Raw genomic sequence first — 23,693 nt, 5'->3', positions numbered from 1 at the left:
GTCACCGGAGCACCAAGCCACAGACTACATAAACCGCAAGGGGTATTTTCAATGCTGCTGCAAGCCCTGGTGGATCACAAGGGACGTTTCACCAACATCAACATGGGATGGCCGGGAAAGGTACATGATGCTCGCGTCTTCAGGAACTCTGGTCTGTTTCGAAAGCTGGAGGAAGGGACTTTCTTCCCAGACCAGAAAGTAACCGTTGGGGATGTTGAAATGCCTATCGTGATCCTTGGGGACCCAGCCTACCCCTTAATGCCATGGTTCATGAAGCCGTACACAGGCAGCCTGGACAGTAGTCAGGACCTGTTCAACTATAGGCTGAGCAAGTGCCGAATGGTGGTGGAATGTGCATTTGGACGTTTAAAAGCGCGCTGGCGCAGCTTACTGACTCGCTCAGACCTCAGCGAAAAGAATATCCCCATTTTTATTGCTCTCTGTGAGAGTAAGGGGGAGACATTTATGGCGGGGTGGGAGGTTGAGGCAACTCGCCTGGCCGCTGATTACGCGCAGCCAGACACCAGGGCGGTTAGAGGAGCACAGCAGGGCGCGGTGCGCATCAGAGAAGCTTTGAAAACGAGTTTTGTGACTGGCCAGGCTACTGTGTGAAACTTCTGTTTGTTTCTCCTTGATGAACCCTCCAACCCCCCCCCCGACCCGGTTCACTCTACTTCCCTGTAAACCAACCACCCCACCCCACCCTCCCCTCCCCACTTCGAGCACCGCTTGCAGAGGCAATAAAGTCATTGTTTTTTCACATTCATGCATTCTTTATTAATTCCTCACAGAAGTAGAGGGATAATTGCCACGGTGGCCTGGGATGGGTGGGGGAGGAGGGATGGAAAAGGACAGACTGTATTTTAAAACTTTAACTCTTATTGAAGGCCAGCCTTCTGATGCTTGGGCGATCATCTGGGGTGGAGTGACTGGGTGGCCGGAGGCCCCCCCACCGTGTTCTTGGGCATCTGGGTGAGGAGGCTATGGAACTTGGGGAGGAGGGCTGTTGGTTAAACAGGGGCTGTAGCAGCAGTCTCTGCTCCTGCTGCCTTTCCTGCAGCTCAACCATACACTGGAGCATATCAGTTTGATGCTCCAGCAGACGGAACATTGACTCTTGCCATCTGCCTGCAAGCTGATGCCACCTATCATCTTCAGCCTGCCACTTACTCTTTTCATCCCACCATTCAGCCCGCCACCTCTCCTCTCATTCATATTGTGCTTTTCTCATGTCTGACATTGACTGCTTCCACGCATTCTGCTGTGCTCTATCAGCGTGGGAGGACATCTGGAGCTCCGTGAACATATCGTCCCGCGTCCTCCGTTTTCTCTTTCTAATGTTCACTAGCCTCTGCGAAGGAGAAACATTTGCAGCTGTTGGAGGAGAAGGGAGAGGTGGTTAAAAAAGACACATTTTAGAGAACAATGGGTACACTCTTTCATTACAAGGTCGCATTTTTCCTCTGCCTGCCGGTTTGGTATGAGAGATCACTCACGCAGTGCCCAAGGCAACATATTTCGGCTTGCAGGCAGCCATGGTAAGCCACAGTCTTTTGGCTTTTTCAACCTTCTTAACATGCGGGAAAGGTTTCAAACAGCAGCGCATTTCCCATATCAAGGATGAATTGGGTTGGCCATTTAAAATGGGTTTTCAATGTAAAAGGAGGGGCTGCGGTTTCCGGGTTAACATGCGGCACAAACCCAAGTAAACCACCCCCCCACACACACACCCGATTCTCTGCCCCCCCCCCACACACCCGATTCTCTGGGATGATCACTTCACCCCTCCCCCCACCGCGTGGTTAACAGTGGGGAACATTTCTGTTCAGAAGAGCAGGAACGGGCACCTCTGAATGTCCCCTTAATAAAATCACCCCATTTCAACCAGGTGACCATGAATGATATCACTCTCCTGAGGATAACAAAGAGAGATAAGGAATGGATGTTGTCTGCATGCCAGCAAACACTGGGACCATACGCTGCCATGCTTTGTTATGCAATGATTCCAGACTACGTGCTACTGGCCTGGCATGGTAAAGTGTCCTACCATGGCGGACGGGATAAGGCAGCCCTCCCCAGAAAAATTTTGCAAAGGCTTTGGGAGTACATGAAGGAGAGCTTTCTGGAGATGTCCCTGGACGATTTCCGCTCCATCCCCATACCCGTTAACAGACTTTTCCAGTAGATGTACTGGCCGCGATTGCCAGGGCAAATTAATCATTAAACATGCTTGCTTTTAAACCATGTGTAATATTTACAAATATTTACAAAGGTACACTCACTAGAGGTCTTCTGTGTGCCCTGAGGGTCTTGGGTGAGTTCGGGGGTTACTGGTTCCAGGTCCAGGGTCACAAACAGATCCTGGCTGTTGGGGAAACCGGTTTCTCCGCTTCCTTGATGCTGTGAGCTACCTACAGTACCTCCATCCTCATCTTCCTCGTTCCCCGAACCATCTTCCCTGTGTGTTTCTCCATTGACGGAGTCATAGCACGCGGTTGGGGTAGTGGTGGCTGCACCCCCTAGAATGGCATGCAGCTCCGCGTAGAAGCAGCAAGTTTGCGGCTCTGCCCCGGACTTTCCATTTGCTTCTCTGGCTTTGTGGTAGGCTTGCCGTAGCTCCTTAACTTTCACGCGGCACTGCTGTGTGTCCCTGTTATGGCCCCGGTCCTTCATGGCCTTGGAGATCTTTTCTAATACTTTGCCATTTCTTTTACTGCTACGGAGTTCAGCTAGCACTGATTCATCTCCCCATATGGCGAGCAGATCCCGTACCTCCCATTCGGTCCATGCTGGAGCTCTTTTGCGATCCTGGGACTCCATCACGGTTACTTGTGCTGATGAGCTCTGCGTGGTCACCTGTGCTCTACACGCTGGGCAAACGGGAAATGAAATTCAAAAGTTCGCGGGGCTTTTCCTGTCTACCTGGTCAGTGCATCTGAGTTGAGAGTGCTCTCCAGAGCGGTCACAATGAAGCACTGTGGGATAGCTCCCGGAGGCCAATAACGTCTAATTCCGTCCACACTACCCCAATTCCGACCCGCAAAGGCCGATTTTATCGCTAATTCCCTCGTCGAAGGTGGTATAAAAAAAATGGTTTAAAGGGCCCTTTAAGTCGAAAGAAAGGGCTTCGTTGTGTGGACGTGTCCAGGCTTAATTCGATTTAATGCTGCTAAAGTCAACCTAAACCCGTAGTGTAGACCAGGCTTAACATTTGTGATCTCCCGGAGAAAATGAGAAAGTTAGGATTGATTTGTGAAGTCACTCAGAAGCAGACTGTGTGTCAAACTGAAAGCCATTAATATATTCATCTTACTACCCTTCAAAAAACAGGCTTTTAATGAGATGTCTCATACAACCCACAGAGGGGGTTCATGTATCAAATGATTTCTCTTGCTCGAGGTTCCACTCTAAAAAGAGCAGTGTAGAGATAGAGGTGGCAACTTCAGTTAGATACCCAAGTACATCACCAGTTGACTCCTTGGGGAGGTGCTTGGTCCAAACCCCTGCCATTGACCACTGCTACGACAGTCCTGTGTTGGATACAAGTTTGAGCAGAGCTGTTGAGTGTACCTCCATCCAGCTGTCATTCACATCTCCCAGCCGCTGGCTTAACGTACCATGAGTGTCACAAAGGAATAGGAGCAAGGCAAGGAATCGGTCCATTACTTTAAAATTGTACACTGTATGGTATATTGACAGACTTGCATACTGAATTAATTTTGTCCCATATTTTTCAGAGGAGCTTGAGAAGAGAATGATAGGTATACTTTGATTTTTGAGTTTAGCGCTAATCAGATTGAGCACAGATTTTTTAAACTCCATAACGGAAGTGTGGAGGATGTTCTCAGACAGGAAATTGGTTTGCTACCTTAGAGTATATTTATTTATTTTCTCTCTCAGGTGATAAATTAGGTGTGGTGTGTAGGGAATGGGATGAATGAGAAAAGTGGCCACTGATGACTGGGGAGGTCTTTAGGGACAGTTCCTTCAGTGAGGAAAGGTGACACCAGTTAACCCACTTTCTAATTCAAATCCCACTGTTCTTTTGCAGAGCAACTCAAGAATGAAAAAGGTAAGTTCTCTTTTATTTCTCAACTGCTGCTATCTTTGAGGAAAATGTTCTTCAATGAACTGAGATATTACTTACTTTCCGAAATCCAAGGAGAGTTCAATACCAAACAGATTGCTATTTCAGCCACAACAGAACTGTTGAGGACTTTCTCTCACAGCAAATTTCGTCATTACCCTAGTGTATTTGTATGTTTTGTCTCTCGTCTAAAACTGAAGTACTGATTTTAAGATCACTGAGCAGTAGACAGAGAGAAGGTGGTTGAGGTAATATCTTTTATTGGGCCAAGTTCTCCTGTTGGAGAGACAAGCTTTCTAGTTTGCACGGAGCTCTTCTTCAGACCCGTGTAACCTGGAAAGCATGTCTCTCTCTTCAAAAGAATTTGGTCCAATAAATTATATTACCTCCCCCTCCTTGTCTCTCGAATAGCAATGTGGACACAAGTGCAGCGGCAGGGGCTTGGCTCGTCACCAATGTGCAAAGCCACCCAAACCCCTGGGTACGTACTTGGGCAGATAGAGCAAGTCTCCGTCAGGGACACTGCTACTCTTCGAGACAAGCTCAAGCAGAGCTGTAAAATGTCATCCCCACAAGCTGAGGATCACACCTCCCAGCTGCTGTGTAGACCCACCCTGGGTGTCCCGAAGGAATTTTGTCCATTACTTTAAATTGGGATGTTACTGTGAATTTTGCACATGGAAAGACTTAGGTAATTTTGAAATAAAATGTATTGTTATATTTTTCAGACAAGCTGGAGAAAGAGAACGGTAGGTTTACAAGAACAGTGCCACCTGAACCGCTGGGTACTTTCTTGGGCAGATAGCCCAAACCACCGCCTGTTTTCGCTGCCACCGCATTGGTATTTATAGGCACAAGCTCGAGCAGAGCAGTCATGTGTACATAACCCCTGCTTGCTGGGAGTGGCACTCTGTCTCCCCTACTTAGCTAAGGCTGTAGATGGCTCATCAATCTCTGTTGGGCCTAGCCCCCCTAGCGGGGAACAGAGTGGCACTCCCAGCAAGCTGGGCTTCCATACTCACCCTGGGCAGCGATGTAAGTGCCCGAGCTTCCGAGACATTCCCAGTTGAATTGCCTGAAATCCTGCTACGGGCCACCCCTTGTAACGCTGGCCCACAAGGGGGCTTTAGCAGTCTGGATCGTACATGGGACCTCTGGAACTAAATGCATGAGCTAAAAGACCAGACAGGTCTCTGGTAGCCACGGCTGCAGATGGCTCATCGGTCTCTAGCTGGCCTAACCAAAGCTAGAGGGGAAGAGAGCATCACTCCCAATGATCAGAAGTGTCAGGTACATCTACCCAATCTGGGACTCACAACTCCCAGCTTCTCTGTAGGAATAGCCTGAGAGTCACAAAGCAGGGAATCTGTCCATGACTTTAAATATGGAGAATATAGTGAATATTAGAAGACTTGCATTATTGTGAAACACATGTTATTTTTATATTTTTCAGTCAAGCTTGGGTTACAGAACGGTAAGTTTACTTACTTAAAAGGCCGCAGCGGCAGAGCCACACTATTGAAACGGGCCCTTGTCGCGCCTTAAACGCTTGCCTTAATGCTGGATTTCCTAGTGCTGCCTGGAAAGTTACATCAACTTACATTTGGGCTTTGAACTTCTCACACCTGACTATTCACTGTTCAGTAACAGTATTCACACGCCACAAAAGAGTGTCATTAGTCACTTTCAGTTGAATTTTTTAATATGGCTGATTGATTCTAACATTTGTGATCTCCCGGAGACTTGCATTAGTTTGAATTAAATTTTATTTTCATGTTTTTTTAGAGACACTTGAGAAAGAGAATGGTAGGTATACTTTGATTTTTGAGTTTAGCGCTAATCAGATTGAGCACAGATTTTTTAAACTCCATAACGGAAGTGTGGAGGATGTTCTCAGACAGGAAATTGGTTTGCTACCTTAGAGTATATTTATTTATTTTCTCTCTCAGGTGATAAATTAGGTGTGGTGTGTAGGGAATGGGATGAATGAGAAAAGTGGCCACTGATGACTGGGGAGGTCTGTAGGGACAGTTCCTTCAGTGAGGAAAGGCGACACCAGTTAACCCACTTTCTAATTGAAATCCCACTGTTCTTTTGCAGAGCAACTCAAGAATGAAAAAGGTAAGTTCTCTTTTATTTCTCAACTGCTGCTATCTTTGAGGAAAATGTTCTTCAATGAACTGAGCTATTTCTTACTTTCCGAAATACAAGGAGAGTTCAATACCAAACAGATTGCTATTTCAGCCACAACAGAACTGTTGAGGACTTTCTCTCACAGCAAATTTCGTCATTACCCTAGTGTATTTGTATGTTTTGTCTCTCGTCTAAAACTGAAGTACTGATTTTAAGATCACTGAGCAGTAGACAGAGAGAAGGTGGTTGAGGTAATATCTTTTATTGGGCCAAGTTCTCCTGTTGGAGAGACAAGCTTTCTAGTTTGCACGGAGCTCTTCTTCAGACCCGTGTAACCTGGAAAGCATGTCTCTCTCTTCAAAAGAATTTGGTCCAATAAATTATATTACCTCCCCCTCCTTGTCTCTCGAATAGCAATGTGGACACAAATGCAGCGGCAGGGGCTTGGGCTCGTCACCAAAGTGCAAAGCCACCCAAACCCCTGGGTACGTACTTGGGCAGATAGAGCAAGTCTCCGCCAGGGACACTGCTACTCTTCGAGACAAGCTCAAGCAGAGCTGTAACATGTCATCCACACAAGCTGAGGATCACACCTCCCAGCTGCTGTGTAGACCCACCCTGGGTGTCCCGAAGGAATTTTGTCCATTACTTTAAATTGGGATGTTACTGTGAATTTTGCACATGGAAAGACTTAGGTAATTATGAAATAAAATGTATTGTTATATTTTTCAGACAAGCTGGAGAAAGAGAACGGTAGGTTTACAAGAACAGTGCCACCTGAACCGCTGGGTACTTACTTGGGCAGATAGCCCAAACCACCGCCTGTTTTCGCTGCCACCGCATTGGTATCTATAGGCACAAGCTCGAGCAGAGCAGTCATGTGTACATAACCCCTGCTTGCTGGGAGTGGCACTCTGTCTCCCCTACTTAGCTAAGGCTGTAGATGGCTCATCAATCTCTGTTGGGCCTAGCCCCCCTAGCGGGGAACAGAGTGGCACTCCCAGCAAACTGGGCTTCCATACTCACCCTGGGCAGCGATGTAAGTGCCCGAGCTTCCGAGACATTCCCAGTTGAATTGCCTGAATTCCTGCTACGGGCCACCCCTTGTAACGCTGGCCCACAAGGGGGCTTTAGCAGTCTGGATCGTACATGGGACCTCTGGAACTAAATGCATGAGCTAAAAGACCAGACAGGTCTCTGGTAGCCACGGCTGCAGATGGCTCATCGGTCTCTAGCTGGCCTAACCAAAGCTAGAGGGGAAGAGAGCATCACTCCCAATGAGCAGGTGTGTCAGGTACATCTACCCAATCTGGGACTCACAACTCCCAGCTTCTCTGTAGGAATAGCCTGAGAGTCACAAAGCAGGGAATCTGTCCATGACTTTAAATATGGAGAATGTAGTGAATATTAGAAGACTTGCATTATTGTGAAACACATGTTATTTTTATATTTTTCAGTCAAGCTTGGGTTACAGAACGGTAAGTTTACTTATATTTTTCAGTATAGTGTTAATCAGATTGAGATCAAATGAGTTGTAGGCTGTGGGGATTCCTAGGGGTCCTTCAACAGACTGAGGAGTCAAGCCACTGTCAATAAGTTAATTACGGTGATGTGTGGTTGAGAGAATGACATTTGTAAACTGGAGTCGTTGGGGTGTGGGCTGGTTCTCCAGTTTTGTGTGTTCACAGGCTTCTGCTTTCTTAATCTATGGAATGCAAGATTCAGAGTTGTTACTGAATCTGGGTGCGGAATTTGATGCAGTGTGTAGGAAAAGGGGTGAATCAGAGAACTGGCAGCTGATGATTGGGGAGTTCTGTAGGGACAGTTTGTTCAGTGAGGTAAGATAAGGCCTATTTACCCAATTTCTTAGAGAAATCCCACTGTTCGTTTTGCAGACCAATTCAAGAATGAAAAAGGCAAGTTCTCTTTTTATTTCTCAACTGCGGCTACCCTCGAAGAAAATGTTCTTGAATGAAAAGAGATATTTCTTCCTTTCCAAAATCCAAGGAGAGTTTGGTACCCAACAGGACTTTCTCTTACAGCAAGTTGAGCCATTACTGTACAGGTTTTCTACTTATTGTCTCTCAGGTCTTAAACAGAAGTACTGATTTTAAGTATCGCGGAGCAGTGCACAGAGAAAACCTAGGTGAGGTAATATCTTTTATTGGAGCAACTTCTCTTGTTGGAGAGACAACCTTTTGAGTTTACACAGAGCTTCTCTTCAGACCTGTGTAAGCTTGAAAGCTTGTCTCTCTCTTCAAAAGAATTTGGTCCAATAAAAGATATTACCTCCCCATCCTTGTCTCTCTGGTATCCTGGGACCAACACAGCTAAAACAGCACGGCATACAACACCATGCGGTATAGGCATTCTATAATGCCAGGCCCACTCTTACATTAATTTTACCTTTGTGTATATGCAGAAGCTAGCATAAGAGTTATATGCTGTTTTGTTTTTTCCTGTTGAGTTATTTTTTCATGATATGATCTCTATTGTAAATTGGGGAAATCCTTTCGAGAAGATCAAAATAATATGTATTTTAAATGTTGTACACTGCTGTGAAAATAGTCCCAGTTTTTATTTAAGAAATAAAAGTCAACACTGTGTTTCATACTCTACGAGACACTGCCATTTCTTCAGGAGTCTCTGAATGTAGAAATTCCCCTCCCTCCAAAAAAAAAGGACTTGAGATAAGCAGCAGGGGATTCCCCTTAACCTGGTGAATGGTTGATCTCTCACATCTGCAAATATGTCAACGGGAGAGACAGGTTCTCTGGCCACAGGAGGTCTCAAATTACTCTCTGAAAATGACTGGTCACTATTGAAAAATTATGTCCTAGGTAGGCAAACATAGAGGGGAACTCAGCTTAGGCTCGGCAAAGACCTTTCCATTTAAGTAAGCTTTGATAATTCTGTAAATGTTTTTGCAAAAGCCTTTTTATACCATTGTTTCTCACATTACAATATTTTCTTCATCATTTCCCTTTAATTAATGTGCCACAGTCTCTCTCTCCATGTTTTTGGTTTAAACTTCTCATAAAAAAGGAATGAAGTGTAAACATCTGGATGAAATCCATTTTCAGTGTTACCTTCTCATTTTTACAATGTTTATGTATTTTAATATAACTCCCTTCCATCTCAGGTTGAATCATTGGTGCACTTAGTCCTGTGTCATGCCTCAAACACTTGCCTTAGGGTTGGCCTACACTTAAAGGCCGCAGCGGCAGAGCTGCACTATTGAAACGGGCCCTTGTCGCGCCTTAAATGCTTGCCTTAATGCTGGATTTCCTAGTGCTGCCTGGAAAGTTACATCAAGTTACATTTGGGCTTTGAACTTCTCACACCTGACTATTAACTGCTCAGTAACAGTATTCACACGCCACAAAAGAGTGTCATTAGTCACTTTTAGTTGAATTTTTTAATATGGCTGATTGATTCTAACATTTGTGATCTCCCGGAGACTTGCATTAGTTTGAATTAAATTTTATTTTCATGTTTTTTCAGAGACACTTGAGAAAGAGAATGGTAGGTATACTTTGATTTTTGAGTTTAGCGCTAATCAGATTGAGCACATCGGTCTCTAGTTGTCCTAACCAAAGCTAGAGGGGAAGAGAGCATCACTCCCAATGAGCAGGTGTGTCAGGTACATCTACCCAATCTGGGACTCACAAGTCCCAGCTTGTCTGTAGGCATAGCCTGAGAGTCACAAAGCAGGGAATCTGTCCATGACTTTAAATATGGAGAATATAGTGAATATTGGAAGACTTGCATTATTGTGAAACACATGTCAATAAGTTAATTATGGTGATGTGTGTTTGAGGAGTTGGTGGGGTGTGGGCTGGTACCCCAGTTTTGTATGTTCACAAGCTTGGGTTACAGAACTGTAAGTTTACTTAAATTTTTCAGTGCAGTGTTAATCAGATTGAGCTAAAATGACTTGAATTTTTTAACATGGCTGATTTGATTCTCACATTTGTGAACTCCCTGAGAAAATGAGAAAGTCAGGATTGATTTGTGAAGTCAGCCAGAAGCATGCTGTGTGTCAAACTGAGAGCCATTAATATATTCATCTTACTGCCCTTCAAAAAAAAAAAGGCTTTTATTGAGATGTCCCATACAACCCAGAGAGCCGGTTCATGTATCCAGTTATTTCTTTTGCCACCCTAAAAAGAGCAGTGTAGAGATAGAGGTGGCAACTTCAGTTAGACACCCAAGTACATCACCAGTTGACTCCTTGGGGAGGTGCTTGGTCCAAATCCTTGCCACTGACCACTACCACCACACTCCTGTGTTGGGTACAAGTTTGAGCAGAGCTGTTGAATGTACCTCCACCCAGCTGTCATTCACATCTCCCAGCTGCTGGGTTAATATACCGTGAGTGTCATGAAGGAACTGGAACAAGGCAGTGAATCAGTCCATTACTTTAAATTTGTCTACTGTATTGCATATTGAAAGACTTGCATTAGTTTGAATTCATTTTTTCCATGTTTTTTCAGAGAAGCTTGAGAAAGAGAATGGTAGGTATACTTTGAATTTTGAGTTTAATGCTAATCAGGTTGAGCTCAAATGACTTGTAGGTTGTGGGGATTAGTAGGGGTCCTTCAACAGACGGACATCTCAAGGCACTGTCAATAAGATAATTACGGTGATGGGTGGTTAAGAGAAGGACATTTGTAAGCAGGAGTCTGTAGGGTGTGGGCTGGGTCTCCAGTTTTGTGTGTTCACAGGCATTTACTTTCTTTAGCTATGGAACACAAGATTCGGAGTTGTTACTGAATCTGGGTGAGGAATCAGATTCGGTGTGTAGGAGAAGGGACAAATCGCAAAACTAGCAGCTGAGATTGGTGACGTCTGTAGGCAGAGTTCCTTCAGTGAGATAAGATAAGACCTGTTCACCCAAACTCTAATTGAAATCCCACTCTTCTTTTGCAGAGAATCTCCGGAGGGAATATGGTAAATTCTCTTTTAATTTCTCATCTGCTACTACTCGTAAGAAGAATGTACTTAACTGGAAACAGATGTTTCTTTATTTCATTGTCTTTCCTCAATCCAAAGAGAGTTTCTTACCCATCCATTTTACTTTTCACCCCATAACAGATCTGTGAATGACTTTTTTCTCACAGGAAATGTGTCCATTACCTTTTTGTCTGCTCTAAAATTAATGGTCTAATTTTAAGTATCTCTGTATAGGATAGACAATCAATAGTACCATGTGTCCTCTTCCGTTTATTTGATCATAGCCTTTATTTAAATTGATTGATATTTCTATGTTGTTAGTCCGTCTCCTCTGTTGCTACAGTTTTAAGATCATCAGGGTGAAAATTACCGTTATTGATTTTCTTAGGTTGGCAGTCTCTAGGAACACATGGAGAACCAGGACATGGCTACAAATACAGTCACAAGTAAAGAAACTTGTCTGCATGTTAAGTTTCTAAGCAGGGGATTAAAGTTACAATCTCAAACAAATAGGTAAAACCTGAGAGAGCCCAAGCAAATCCCCAAATCCCCAAAGATATTCCAGAGTCTGGTAGATCTCTCAATGTGTTGTCATCAATAGAGGGATGATTCCTGCTAGGCTCTTACCTGCTAGGGTCTTCCAATGGGCTCTTATTCATACCACTGAATTTTGACCACACCTAGCATCGTATCCATATGCATGAGGGTTCCAACTCCTCTTCCTTATCAGTACTTCAACACACCATACATTTTGAGGGGTCCTGTTTCTCAGAGGTTGTTTCTTAGTTCCCTTTATTCTTATTAGCATCTTATTAACATTTACATAATCATGTCCCCATGGTAACCAGCAGTCAGAACAGAACCTGGGGTCTAGATGGGTCCATTATGGCATATTTTCTTGAACCTCATCTATTGGTACATTCTTTTCAGTAATCTTGTATCTTTCCTGGCACAGGGCTATTCCTAGATTACCTACTTCTGTCAAGCCTCCTTAAGCCTGAGGCCAAGGGTAGAACTAGACTTAATTGCTGCAGCAGCACAACTCTACCAGTGCAGTTGCACTGCGACAGCACTTCAGTGAAGATACTACCTATGCTGATGGGAGGGCTTCTCCTGTCAGCATAGATGCTCCACCTTCACAAGAGGCAGTACCTGTATCTACTGGAGAAGCCCGTCATAGTGCTGTCTACAGCAGGGGTCACATCAGTATAACTGCAGCACTCAGCTTTTCATTTTAGAGCATGGTGTTTGTCTGGTTTCCCCCACATAACTGTTGGGGCATTTAGGGTACAGGATGAGGTACACCACATAGATTCATAGATTCTAGGACTGGAAGGGACCTTGAGAGGTCATCGAGTCCAGTCCCCTGCCCGCATGGCAGGACCAAATACTGTCTAGACCATCCCTGATAGACATTTATCTAACCTACTCTTAAATATCTCCAGAGATGGAGATTCCACAACCTCCCTAGGCAATTTATGCCAGTGTTTTACCACCCTGACAGTTAGGAACTTTTTCTTAATGTCCAACCTAGACCTCCCTTGCTGCAGTTTAAGCCCATTGCTTCTTGTTCTATCCTTAGAGGCTAAGGTGAACAAGTTTTCTCCCTCCTCCTTATGACACCCTTTTAGATACCTGAAAACTGCTATCATGTCCCCTCTCAGTCTTCTCTTTTCAAACTAAACAAACCCAATTCTTTCAGCCTTCCTTCATAGGTCATGTTCTCAAGACCTTTAATCATTCTTGTTGCTCTTCTCTGGACCCTTTCCAATTTCTCCATATCTTTCTTGAAATGCGGTGCCCAGAACTGGACACAATACTCCAGCTGAGGCCTAACCAGAGCAGAGTAGAGCGGAAGAATGACTTCTCGTATCTTGCTCACAACACACCTGTTAATACATCCCAGAATCATGTTTGCTTTTTTTGCAACAGCATCACACTATTGACTCATATTTAGCTTGTGGTCCACTATAACCCCTAGATCCCTTTCTGCCATACTCCTCCCTAGACAGTCTCTTCCCATTCTGTATGTGTGAAACTGATTTTTTTCTTCCTAAGTGGAGCACTTTGCATTTGTCTTTGTTAAACTTCATCCTGTTTAACTCAGACCATTTCTCCAATTTGTCCAGATCATTTTGAATTATGACCCTGTCCTCCAAAGTAGTTGCAATCCCTCCCAGTTTGGTATCATCCGCAAACTTAATAAGCGTACTTTCTATGCCAATATCTAAGTCGTTGATGAAGATATTGAACAGCACTGGTCCCAAAACAGACCCCTGCGGTACCCCACTTGTTACGCCTTTCCAGAAGGATTGGGAACCATTAATAACAACTCTCTGAGTACGGTTATCCAGCCAGTTATGCACCCACGTTATAGTAGCCCCATCTAAATTGTATTTGCCTAGTATATCAATAAGAATATCATGCGAGACCGTATCAAATGCCTTACTGAAGTCTAGGTATACCACATCCACAGCTTCTCCCTTATCCACAAGACTTGTTATCTTATCAAAGAAAGCTATCAGATTGGTTTGGCATGATTTGTTGTTTACAAATCCATGCTGGTTGTTCCCTATCACCTTACCACCTTCCAAGTGTTTGCAGATGATTTCCTTAATTACTTGCTCCATTATCTTCCCTGGCACAGAAGTTAAACTAACTGGTCTGTAGTTTCCTGGGTTGTTTTTATTTCCCTTTTTATAGATGGGCGCTATATTTGCCCTTTTCCAGTCTTCTGGAATCTCTCCCGTCTCCCATGATTTTCCAAAGATAATAGTTAGAGGCTCAGATACCTCGTCTATTAGCTCCTTGACTATTCTAGGATGCATTTCATCAGGCCCTGGTGACTTGCAGGCATCTAACCTTTCTAAGTGATTTTTAACTTGTTCTTTTTTTATTTTATCTGCTAAACCTACCCCCTTCCTATTAGCATTCACTATGTTAGGCATTCCTTCAGACTTCTCGGTGAAGACTGAAACAAAGAAGTCATTAAGCATCTCTGCCATTTCCAAGTTTCCTGTTACTGTTTCTCCCTCTTCATTAAGCAGTGGGCCTACCCTGTCTTTGGTCTTCCTCTTGCTTCTAATGTATTGATAAAAAGTCTTCTTGTTTCCCTTTATTCCTGTCGCTAGTTTGAGCTTATTTTGTGCCTTTGCCTTTCTAATCTTGCCCCTGCATTCCTGTGTTGTTTGCAGGGCCGACTCCAGGCACCAGCCTGGCAAGCAGGTGCTTGGGGCGGCCCCTCCAGAGAGGGGTGACACGTCCAGGTATTCGGCGGCAATTCGGCGGACGGTCCTTCACTCCCACTGGGAGCAAAGGACCTTCCGCCAAATTGCCACCGCAGATCGCGATCGCGGCTTTTTTTTTTTTTTTTTGGCTGCTTGGGGCGGCCAAAACCCTGGAGCCGGCCCTGGTTGTTTGCCTATATTCATCCTTTGTAATCTGTCCTAGTTTCCATTTTTTATATGACTCCTTTTTTATTTTTTAAATCATGCAAGATCTCATGGTTAAGCCAAGGTGGTCTTTTGCCACATTTTCTATCTTTCCTAACCAGCGGAATAGCTTGCTTTTGGGCCCTTAATAGTGTCCCTTTGAAAAACTGCCAACTCTCCTCAGTTGTTTTTCCCCTCAGTCTTGATTCCCATGGGACCTTACCTATCAGCTCTCTGAGCTTACCAAAATCCGCCTTCCTGAAATCCATTGTCTCTATTTTGCTGTTCTCCCTTCTACCCTTCCTTAGAATTGCAAACTCTATGATTTCATGATCACTTTCACCCAAGCTGCCTTTTACTTTCAAATTCTCAACGAGTTCCTCCCTATTTGTTAAAATCAAGTCTAGAACAGCTTCCCCCTAGTAGCTTTTTCAATCTTCTGAAATAAAAAGTTGTCTGCAATGCAGTCCAAGAATTTGTTGGATAGTCTGTGCCCCGCTGTGTTATTTTCCCAACATATATCCGGATAGTTGAAGTCCCCCATCACCACCAAATCTTGGACTTTGGATGATTTTGTTAGTTGTTTAAAAAAAGCCTCATCCACCTCTTCCACCTGGTTAGGTAGCCTGTAGTAGACTCCTAGCATGACATCACCCTTGTTTTTTACCCCTTTTAGCCTAACCCAGAGGCTCTCAACACTTCCGTCTCCTATGTCCATCTCTACCTCAGTCCAAGTGTGTACATTTTTAATATATAAGGCAACACCTCCTCCCTTTTTCCCCTGTCTATCCTTCCTGAGCAAGCTGTACCCATCCACACCAACATTCCAATCATGTGTATTATCCCACCAAGTTTCAGTGATGCCAACAATGTCATAGTTGTATTTATTTATTAGCACTTCCAGTTCTTCCTGCTTATTACCCATACTTCTCGCATTTGTATGCGATCTAAGATACTGGTTTGATCTTTCCTCCCAGTTTTGTCCTGACCCTCCTTTCTCTCTGCCAATATAGCCCACACTCCCTCTCGTTTCCGACCCATCTCCCAGGTCTCCATGTTCCCCACTTACCTGTGGGCTTTGCTTACCTGTCCCAGTCTAACCTAGTTTAAAGTCCTCCTCACTAGGTTAGCCAGTCTGTGTCCAAATAGGGTCTTTCCACTCCTCGAAAGGTGAACGCCATCTCTGCCTAGGAGTCCTTCCTCGAATAGCATCCCATGGTCTAGGAAGCCAAAGCCCCCCTGGTGACACCATCTTTGCAGCCAGGCATTCACCTCCATGATGCATCTGTCTCTGCCCGGACCCCTACCTTTGACAGGAAGAATCGAAGAGAATACCACCTGTGCTCCAAACTCCTTCACGCGTACTCCCAGAGCCCTGTAGTCACTCTTGATCCGTTCAGTGTCACACCGCGCAGTATCATTTGTGCCCACATGGATGAATAGCATGGGGTAGTAGTCAGAGGGCTGGATAATCCTCGACAATGCCTCCGTAACATTTTGGATACGGGCTCCCGGCAGGCAGCATACCTCCCGAAATGAAATGTCAGGGCGACAGATGGGTGCCTCCGTCCCCCTCAGCAGAGAGTCTCCTACCACCACTACCCTACGTTTCCTATTCGCAGTGGTGGCAGCAGACCTCCCAGCCTTAGGGGTACGAGGCTTCTCCTCCTTTACTGTAGGGGGTGATTCCTTCTTTCCTGTATCAAGAAGAGCATAACGGTTACCTATTACCATGGCGGGAGGGTTCGGAGCAGGGGTGGAGCCCTGCCTGCTGCCAGAAGTAACCAGCTGCCAGTGTCCACCCTGAGCCATCTCCTCCTCCACCAGTGGTGTATCAGCAGTCCTGTGTACTGGGACAGCTACCTCAGCTGTCTCCACATGGACACTGTCCAGGAATTGCTCGTGGATTCGGATGCTCCTCAACCTAGCCACCTCCTCTTGTAGCTCTCCCACCTGCTGCCTGAGAGATTCCACCAGCAGGCACCTTTCACTTTGGATTTCCCCCCAGCCTGGATATCAGTAAGTGGAAATTGCAAGTTACCGTCTCTGCAAAACCACACCAGGCTCTGGGTAGAAGCATCCATGCTCACGCACTCTGTCTGGCTACAGGCACAGGTAGAGGAGACAGAAGCAGTGCTGGCACAGGTGTTGTGGGTCTTCCTAACCATCGTAAGCCTCCCTCTGTCAAACTCCCTTTCAAACTCCCATCTGCAGCCCCCTGTCTGCTGAAAGGGTTGTTTAAGCAAGAATTTTTGAATGTCGTTGGTTTTTAGGTTTTAAGGGGAATAAAAGGAAAACAGATAGAACCGGCAAGGGACCCTCGCCCCCTTCCCACTCCCCCTCCAAACTCCCTTGCGAAACTCCCTGTTAGCAGCCCCTGTTCGCAAAAGCCTGTGATAGGCTATCACAGATATCACATGCTGTGATAGGCATGTGTAGGACCTCTGGATCTTAAAAGGTGTGAGGGAGAGGGTGTCTTGATCATTGTAGCAGTGTAGATATTTCTGTAGGTTTTGCATTTGTTGTTCTGGCTGGGTCTGGTGCTGCTTTTAGTTGGTGTGTTCTGGTCAGACACCCACTATGCTCATGGATGAACTCACACAGGAAAATGGTAAAAGTAAAAAATTACATATCATCTGTGGGTGAAGACCTTTCACAAAGTGATCACTCCATATCTGACCTCTCAGTCCTCATCCTCAAAGGAACAGTGCAACAGTTTCAAAATAAGATCCTGGGATCTTAAATTCATAACTTTGCTAAACACTAAAAATTATGGTTTGAATAGACACTGGATTTATGGCTTATTATAAGGATTTGTAACCCACTAACCCCTCCTGCACACAATCAAAGATAGTGCATAGTGGGAACATAACTCAGGCTTGTGAATTCCATCAGGTGGCTTGGTGCCTAAAAGTTAGATGCTGAAATGCTTAGTACTGCAATGTCCAAGTAGTTTTGTGGCTTTGGGACCTACTCCTTATCTCATTTGAGGTGTACTGCCTCTGCCACACTACCAAAGTAAATAATAATAGTAGGGTCTGAACTGTTGTTTACAGAGTCTCCAATGGTTTGACAGAGTGTGTGTATGGATAAGGGGAAGTGTGAGAGAGTTTGGTTTATGTAAGATAAAGTTAAAAACATACCACGCCCAAAATAGAGCATATGACATGAGGTATTGGCTTGAGGAGTGAGACAGACAAAGCAGTTCTTATGTTGACTAAGACCCCTGATCAGGTTCAAATTACAGGAGTTCAGCAAAGACCACATGTAGGTATGGTGTACTACATCCATGTGTACATGCATTTTAGGTAAATTTTGTGTGTATTTTATCCTACTACCAGAGGAAGGAAGCTCTTTAGTATGAGCCTCTTTTAATTCAATGTCTGTTATTTCTCTCTCCGATTCAGCATGGAGAAAGGCTTGCTGTAAAAGAGGTAATAGAATACACATTTTTTCAGGTATTAAGAAATCACTGTGTTAATGCAGTAACCAAACTAGAAACATACCATAGAACACTGTTTTCCTGAGAACAAATCCTGAGAGCCATGCTCAGTTTTTACAGTTTTTACTTAGGCAAAACATGCATGTATATCAGGATCTGATCTGACTTCATATCAGTTTCACAACAGTGTAATTTCATGGATCTATGTGAAGTCACTCCTAATTTACACAAAGTAAGATCAGAATCAGCCCACAATGGGAATTAGATCTGAGTAAGGACTGAGGAAAATGCTAAGTCGGGGCCTCAGGATTTGGAGCAGGATAAAAATACAGTAGAGGTGGTGGCAGTGATGGTGATTCCACTGATTATAGTAGTGAGAGAAATGATGACAGGGGTTATGATGGTGGGTAGTTGTGGTCAAGAGTAAAATGTGTGTGATCGTGATGGCATTTGATATGATGAAGACAGTGGTGAAAAGTTAGTTCTGGTGGTGGTGGTGTTGACTTGTGATTAATGCTGATTTTGGTGATGGTGGAAAAAATGAATACGGTACTTAGAGATGATCATTAAGATGGTGATGAAACCAGACAGGTGCAATAATTTTCTTTTCTACAATCTGAGTCTCTGTTTGGTGATTTCCAAGACCCCAGTTCAGAAGGGTACTTAAGCAAGGGCTAAACTTTAAGCTTATTTAAGAGGGGCACTGCCTCATCTGAGCAGATCTATTGAATCTGGCCCCAAAGGCACACTAGGCAGGGGAGCACCTAGTTTGTGAATCCTGCTGGGGTATGGGAATGAGTTAGGTGCAAAGCTGCTGGGCAATGTCAAGACTCAGGTGGCTGAGTGCAGGCCCAGCTGCCAAAGTTTAGGCATCTTGGGAACTTTAATTTTTGAAACCTAGGTGCCTAGAGAATTTATGAGCCTGCACAGTAGCAGCTGAGCAAGGGTTTTGTGAATGCCAGTGTCATCTAAATGTTGGACTTATGTGGTTATAGCCCCCTTGTGAGTGCCACTCAAATAATCAGAATCACTTTCACTTTTGTGTTAACCTGAAACAACTGTCATATATCTGAAATATTTTGATACAACAGAAACATTGTCAAGCAGGATTCAATCAGGCAAAACTCCCACCTGAGAAAGGAGTGCAGGATGGGGGGCCACCCTGTAAACTTTTTCCTATCCCAGCTCAGATTGGCATTACACCAGTGCTTTTGAAAACCCAATCTTTCTTTGCAGATGTCATCACTCTTGATGCAGGAACAGCCCACCCCAATCTCTCCATTGCTGGGGATAAGAAGAGTTTTAAACATGAAGCCCAACCTCGGCAAGTTCCAACAAATCCACAGAGGTTCGATTCAACTGTCTGTGTGTTGGGCTCTGAAGGATTCTCCTCTGGAGAGCACTACTGGGAGGTGGATGTTGGGAGTAGCACTGACTGGGACCTGGGAGTGGCCAGAAAATCCATACAGAGAAAAGGAAAACTTTCCTTGTCCCCTAAAGAGGGAGTCTGGGCTCTGGGTCTGAGTGGTAAAGATTACTGGGCAAAAACTGATCCATGGACCCGGGTCATGGTGCAGAAAAAGCCCAAGATAATTGGAGTTTACCTTAATTACCAGCAGCGGGAGGTGACCTTTTTCAATGTAAATGACATGTCTGTGATGTTCACATTTAATGATTTGTCAGTCCCAGTAGACCTTTATCCATTCTTTAAAAATTCACAGAAAGAAACAACAATGGGAATTTGTTCATAATTTTAAAATGGTAGTGATGCTTAGTTTTGTTAACCAAACTAATCCAAAGCGCCATGATACATCATGGCACTGTTGACCCAACTGAATGAAAGTAACAGAATGCTTTGCAGCCAGAAGAAAGGTGAACTGGGAAAAAATTGCCAGTGAAATTATAGTTACATACAGTGCTAATGCTTCAGGGGTGGCTCCCCATATAAGAAATTGAATGGAATCTATCAAATTGAGCTCTCACAAACAGAACTTTTAACTAGGAGTATAATTTTTTTCATTGCTAACTACTAGGTTATCTGGATTACATGTATTAGCAGCTAAGAGTGAGCAAATAAAATTCTATATTATACCAGTATATCTGTGCTAATTGTATAACCAATCTTCAAGTCAGGTATAAATAGAGGTGGGGTATGCATACAATCTTGAGAAAGTTTAACCAGCTACACTAATGTCTTCAGGATGGGTTGGGAACAAATTGACTTTTCCTTGCTGTATATTGCTGTATTAATCTTTCCTTAATATTTTTGATGAATAAAAGTTGATTGAGCCTTGTTATTTGACATCTCATATTATTAACTTATATAAAATCCATAACAATTTATACTGATATATAATTTGAGGGGAGCAAGAAGTGCTGTTTACTGTTTGAGGGGCCATCTTATCTGTATGTTTTCGATCAAAAAAAGTTTTCAACCACTTGATAAATACTGATTCTGTGAAACCTTTTAATAATATGATGTTTCTGACACAGAATGTGAGTATTTGAATGAGGAAAAAGCAGCATTGTTTCACAATATCACTGGTTGGCATTGACATAGGAAATGAAGTAACACCAAGCTTATTCCTAATTTAATTTCAGTATATTTCTGTACAATAGAGGGACCAGATTGATGTCTGACTGATAACTATCATTGAGTTCTGTATTCAACTGAATACATCTCTCTGTGTATGCCCCTCCATGCACCAGCAGGGATCACAGGAGATCAGCTACAACCAGCATCAGCCAGGAGCCTTTGAAATCACTTTCACACTTCACAGGTAAATGCAGTGCAGAGGAGGAGGAGAGCCGCCCTGTTCCCCCTTCTGATACAGAGGATGTTCCAACTATGGATGCATCTACACAGCACCTTTCTTTCTGCAGCATGTAGTGTACATACACACATAGCATCCCCAGTATAGCTATAAATAACAGAGCAGATAATAAGGCAAGGCTTAGGCACATGGAGTAAAGAAACACCTGAAGGGTGATATAGGTATATGGCTGATACCTGAATACATATCTTACACAGCTCTCTGTTTACCCAAACTGTGGCTCCCCATCTACACTTCTATTTTTAGCAGGGAAAGCCTCTGCCAGTTCCCTGCTGCTGGAGCACCTCTGCACAACAAGGAGAGACCCCGAATTTGGCATCAGGGAAAGGCTCTGGCCTGGAGAAGGCAGTGTGGCAAAGCTTGCGGTGCTGCCCTCTCTGCCAGAACCCTTTATTCTAGCACTGAAAGTGCTGCTGAAGCCTTTCCCCACTGCCTTCACTGATACTTGTAGCTTCACAGCACAGTGGGGATGTAGTGTCCATTTCACTGTGGTGTGTAACTACACGTACACTACACAGCACCACCAGCGGAGTGTAGGGTAATGTAGCCTAAGAAACAACCATGACTGCATCCATATGATTTGCAGGGCTGTCATAAATATAAAGGGAAGGGTAACAACCTTTATGTATGCAGTAACCTAAAATCCCTCCTGGCCAGAGGTACAGAATCACTTTACCTGTAAGGGGCTAAGAAGCTCAAATAACCTGGTTGGCACCTGACCAAAAGGACCAATAAGGAAAGAAGATACTTTCAAATCTGGGAGGAAGAGGTTTTGTTTGTGCTCTCTTTGTTATTCCCTCTTGGGACAGAGAGAGACCAAGCAAGTAAACCAGCTACTAAAAAGATACCTGAAATTATACATATAAGATTACAGAAATTGTAAGTAAAGGCAAGGAAATGCGTTAGATTACCTTTTGTTTTAGCTTGAGAATTTTCCCTATGCTAAGAAGTAGTTTTATTCCTGTTTCTTGTAACTGTGAAGTTGAGTCCAGAGGGGAGTCCTCTGTGTTTTAAATCTTTTATTACCCTGTAAAGTTACCTTCCATCCTGATTTTGCAGATGTGATTCTTTTACTTTTTTCTTTATAATAAAGTTCTTCTTTTAAGAACCTGATTGATTTTAGTGTCCTAAAAACCAAAGGATTTGGTCTGTGCTCACTTTGTTAACCTATTGGTTAGTATATTATTCTCAAGCCTCCCCAGGAAAGGGGTGAAGAAGCTTGGGGAAATATTTTGAGGAAACAGGGACTTCGAGTGGCCCTTTTCCTTGGATGTTTGTTTAAATCACGTGGTGATGAGAGCAATACTGTCCAAGGACAAAGAAAGGATTTGTGTCTTGGGGAAGTTTTAACCTAAGCTGGTAGAAAGAAGTTTAGAGGGTCTTTCATGCGGGTCACCACATCTTTACCTCAAAGTTCAGAATGGGGAGGGAACCCTGACAAGGGCGAAAGTTGAGAGACTCATAGTGGTGTACAGCCCTCCAAATGGAATCCCTGTCAATCCAGGAGAATCTCACAGTGCCTAGCACGGCACTGGAATACCACATATCCCTTATCTTCAGGGACAGCTATCTTCACATTCACAATGGAAGTGATACCTGGGACTCTCCCAGACAGTCTCTGGTCCTACACGTGCCACCAGATATATCTTGAATCCTATCTTCAGCCTAACACTGGAAATTTGAGTTGTCCCCAGTGTACCACACTCCTGATCTGATCAGCTCCTCCTCCAAGAAGAGGTCAGAGCCTTCCCTCCTTCCCACACCTGAATAGCAAACAATCAAAGCTGGTCAAGCGTGAAGACCCCTGAATCTCTAGATTCTAAACTCACCCTAAGAAAACAAGCCCTACAATTACAAGGCCAAGGTGATGATGACTTAGTAGAATCACCTGATGTCTACTACCAGATGCCTTGGTCCCAAGCTGCCCACTCCCCCCACACCAATTGAGTATATGCTGCCAACCACCTGACGATGATGGTGACAGTGACTGTGAACTGCTCAGGGACATTACAGAGGCTACAGAAACAGAAATCCCAATAATAAGAGGGGACTTCAACTATCGCCTCAATGGGAGGCAGGGATAAAATTTCTAGACACAATTAATGACTGCTTCTTGGAAAAGCTAGCCCTTGAAACAACAAGGGGAGAAGCAATTCTTCACTTACTCCTAAGTGGCGCTCAAGATCTGGTCCAAGAGCTGACTATAGGTGAACCACGCTGTTAAAGAGACCATAATGTGTTGAAATTTAATATCTTTGTAGGGAGAAAAATACCAAATAAAAGCACCACAGTAGAATTTAACTTCAAGAACATGAACTAAACAAAAATGAGAAAGGTATTTAAATGGAAATTAAGGGAACTGTCACAACAATTAAATGCCTTCATGCTTCAAGGAAACTATTTAAAAACACCATAATAGAGGATCAAAATAAATATTATCCCAAGTAAGAAAAGAATAAGAGGACCAAAAAAAAAAAAAGCCATCCTGGTTAAATAACAGAAAAAAAGAGATGGGTTAAGGCAAAAAAGCCTTCTTTTAAAAATTGGAAGTCATCCTACTGAGAAAAATAGAAAGGAGCATAAACTTTGGAAAGTCAAGTGTTAAAGTATCATTAGTTAGGCCAAAAGGGAATTTGAAGATCCACTAGCAAAAAAACAGAAAAAAACTTACAGCAAATTTATTTTTAAATACATCCCAAGCAGGAAACTTGCCAAATAGTGAGTGAGGCCACTGAGTGATCCAGATGTTAAAAAAGCACCCAAAGAAGACAAGGCAACCTGGCCTGGTTGTATTATTAAGTTTGGCTCTG

General features: G+C 43.9%; 1 protein-coding gene across 3 annotated transcripts in view; it reads left to right on the top strand.

Annotated features, from left to right (window-relative positions):
* Window positions 1–20,346, top strand: part of LOC135976326 (E3 ubiquitin-protein ligase TRIM39-like) — a 90,892-nt gene extending 70,546 nt beyond the window's left edge. For all 3 annotated transcript variants that reach the window (XM_065571461.1, XM_065571460.1, XM_065571462.1), the window contains 6 exons: window positions 4,052–4,072; window positions 9,725–9,745; window positions 10,717–10,737; window positions 11,153–11,173; window positions 18,015–18,041; window positions 19,286–20,346. In XM_065571461.1, coding sequence (XP_065427533.1) covers window positions 4,052–4,072; window positions 9,725–9,745; window positions 10,717–10,737; window positions 11,153–11,173; window positions 18,015–18,041; window positions 19,286–19,800 — 626 coding nt within the window. In that variant the 3' untranslated portion in view covers window positions 19,801–20,346. The remainder of the gene's footprint in view (window positions 1–4,051; window positions 4,073–9,724; window positions 9,746–10,716; window positions 10,738–11,152; window positions 11,174–18,014; window positions 18,042–19,285) is intronic.
* Window positions 20,347–23,693: the final 3,347 nt, after the last annotated feature.

This window comes from Chrysemys picta, chromosome 17 (assembly GCF_011386835.1).
Source record: "Chrysemys picta bellii isolate R12L10 chromosome 17, ASM1138683v2, whole genome shotgun sequence".
NCBI classification, from domain to species: Eukaryota; Metazoa; Chordata; order Testudines; family Emydidae; genus Chrysemys; species Chrysemys picta.
Note: the sequence above shows the minus strand (reverse complement) of the source record. Positions and strands in the feature narration are given on the sequence as shown.